The sequence below is a fragment of the Eimeria tenella genome, genomic scaffold (assembly GCF_000499545.2).
Source record: "Eimeria tenella Houghton genomic scaffold, Eth_scaff146, whole genome shotgun sequence".
Taxonomy (NCBI): domain Eukaryota; phylum Apicomplexa; class Conoidasida; order Eucoccidiorida; family Eimeriidae; genus Eimeria; species Eimeria tenella.
In genome coordinates, this window is record NW_013541518.1 from 40,447 (window position 1) to 42,333 (window position 1,887).

The window sequence follows — 1,887 nt, forward strand, 5'->3', positions numbered from 1 at the left end:
CAGCCGCAGCAGGAACCAGTCCAGGGGGGCCTCCCTGTGGGGTCCAACGGGCTCTCGGAAGACGGGTCTGTGCTGTCGGCGCTGCCCTCGGACTTGGCCGGCGGCGGCGGGTGGGGGGGCCCCTCTGTGCTGCAGCCGGTGGGAACGCCCCCGGGGGCCCCCGGGGGCCCCCCGGGGGGCCCCGGGGGCCCCGGGGGGCCCCCCTGCCCCGCTGCGGGGCCCCTGGACTGCGCAGCGTCTTGGGTTCTGCAGCCCACAGAAAGCGGAGACGGGCGGCTGCTGCAGCAGCAAACTGTTGGGACTCGATCTATGCTGGCTTGTGTGTGGGAGCACGGGGCTTGTCGCTGGCGCGTGGCTGTGGCTGCTGCTGCAGCAGAAGACGGGGGCGGCGGCGAGGCGGCGCCTGCTGCTGCTGCTGCTGCTGCTGCAGCGCCTCCTGCTGCGCTGGTGAGCCGCAGCTGCTTCTTCTTCTCGCCTTCAGACCCGTTGAAGAGGAAGCAGGCGCTGCTGCTGGCCAGGCGCTGGGCTGCCTGCCAGCTGCTGCTGGGGGAAAGACTTTGTGTCTTGGCTTCTCAAGTTCCCGGGACTGAAACTGCTGTGGAGTTTCTGCAGCGGTTTCCCGGGCTGTGGACTGCAGCAGATGAAGCAGATGCTGCTGCACTGGCTCGGCTGGGGCCGCAGCAGCTGCGGGCTGTGGCAGTGGCTTGCGAGGGGGAGGGCGCTGCGGGCTTTGCTGCAGCAGCGCCGGAGGCGGGCCTGCACAGCGGCAGCAGCAGCAGCAGCAGCAGCGCAGCGCCAGCAGCAGCAGCGCACAGCCCCGCCTTCAACCCGCCGCCGCACACCCAAATCCCAGCAGCAGACGCTGCAGCAGCGCCGCTGCAGCTGCTGCCGCCGGACGGCGCACAAGCAGCGCCGGCGGGCTGGCCGGAGTGGCAGGGGCCCCCCAACTGCATGCACGGGCAGGGCTTTTCCCCGGGGGCCCCCCTGGGGGCCCCCCTGGGGGCCCCCCTGGGGGCCCCCTGGGGCCCCGCGGCAGAGAGCAGCGGGGCAGAGGGGCCCAGCGCAGGGGCCCCCTGTGGGGTCCCCGCCAAGAAAGGGAAGCTGCGGTCGAGGCCCCAAAGACATGTGCTGCCGATGGATGATGCGGCAGCAGAAAGGCTGCGGGCTCAAAAAGCAGCAGCAGCAAGAGTGCGGTGGATGCGGTACCGAATGCAGCAGGAAGCAGAGGCGCAGCAGCTTTCTGCAGCACTTGCTGCTACCCTCACAGACAAACCCACAATGCAGCCAAACGGACTTAACTCCATAACAGCAGTTTACCCCATGTAAGACTGCCAACGCAGCAGCTGAAGGGAAGAGAGCCGGTGCCTTCAGCAGCAGTTGCTGCAGCAGCAGCAGCATCTGCAGCAGCAGCGCCTGCAGCAGCAACTGCCGCGGAAGCAGCACTTGGAACTAGTGTAGATGTTGGTAGTACGAGCTTCGCTCAGCAGCAGCACAGCACTCCTGCCGAGTTGCTGCTGCTGCTGCTGCCTTTCAAGGGCCTATGTGACCATGAGTGTGGGGCCCCACAAGGCCCCCGTGCTTCTGCTGCTGCAGCGTGGTAGTATGGGCCGCTCGAAGCAGCAGACAGGGGTTGGCCTTGCGCCTGCTGCTTTGCTGCAGCGCTCTTCTTTTTCGTTCTGTCCTAGCTAGCTGCGCCTCACGCGGGGCCCCGAGGGCCAGGACGCTAGCTAGCTGTGCCGGCTAGCTGCAGCAGCTAGCTGCAGCAGCTAGCTGGCCGCAGGGGGACGGGCCATCTGTGGCTAACGGCAGCAGCCCGCACAGTTTCCGCTGTGGAGGCTGCTGCAGTGTGCAGCAGCAGCTGCTGCAGCTGCTGCAACAGCTGCTGCA

The 1,887-nt window shown here is 67.9% G+C and overlaps 1 protein-coding gene across 1 annotated transcript in view; it reads left to right on the forward strand.

The window, feature by feature from the left end:
• The window catches only part of ETH_00007640 (uncharacterized protein), a gene marked incomplete at both ends in the record, with an annotated part of 3,934 nt that extends 2,608 nt beyond the window's left edge, over positions 1–1,326 (forward strand). Inside the window, one exon of the mRNA XM_013373436.1 lies at positions 10–1,326. Within this exon, the coding sequence (XP_013228890.1) occupies positions 10–1,326 (1,317 nt within the window). The remainder of the gene's footprint in view (positions 1–9) is intronic.
• Positions 1,327–1,887: the final 561 nt, after the last annotated feature.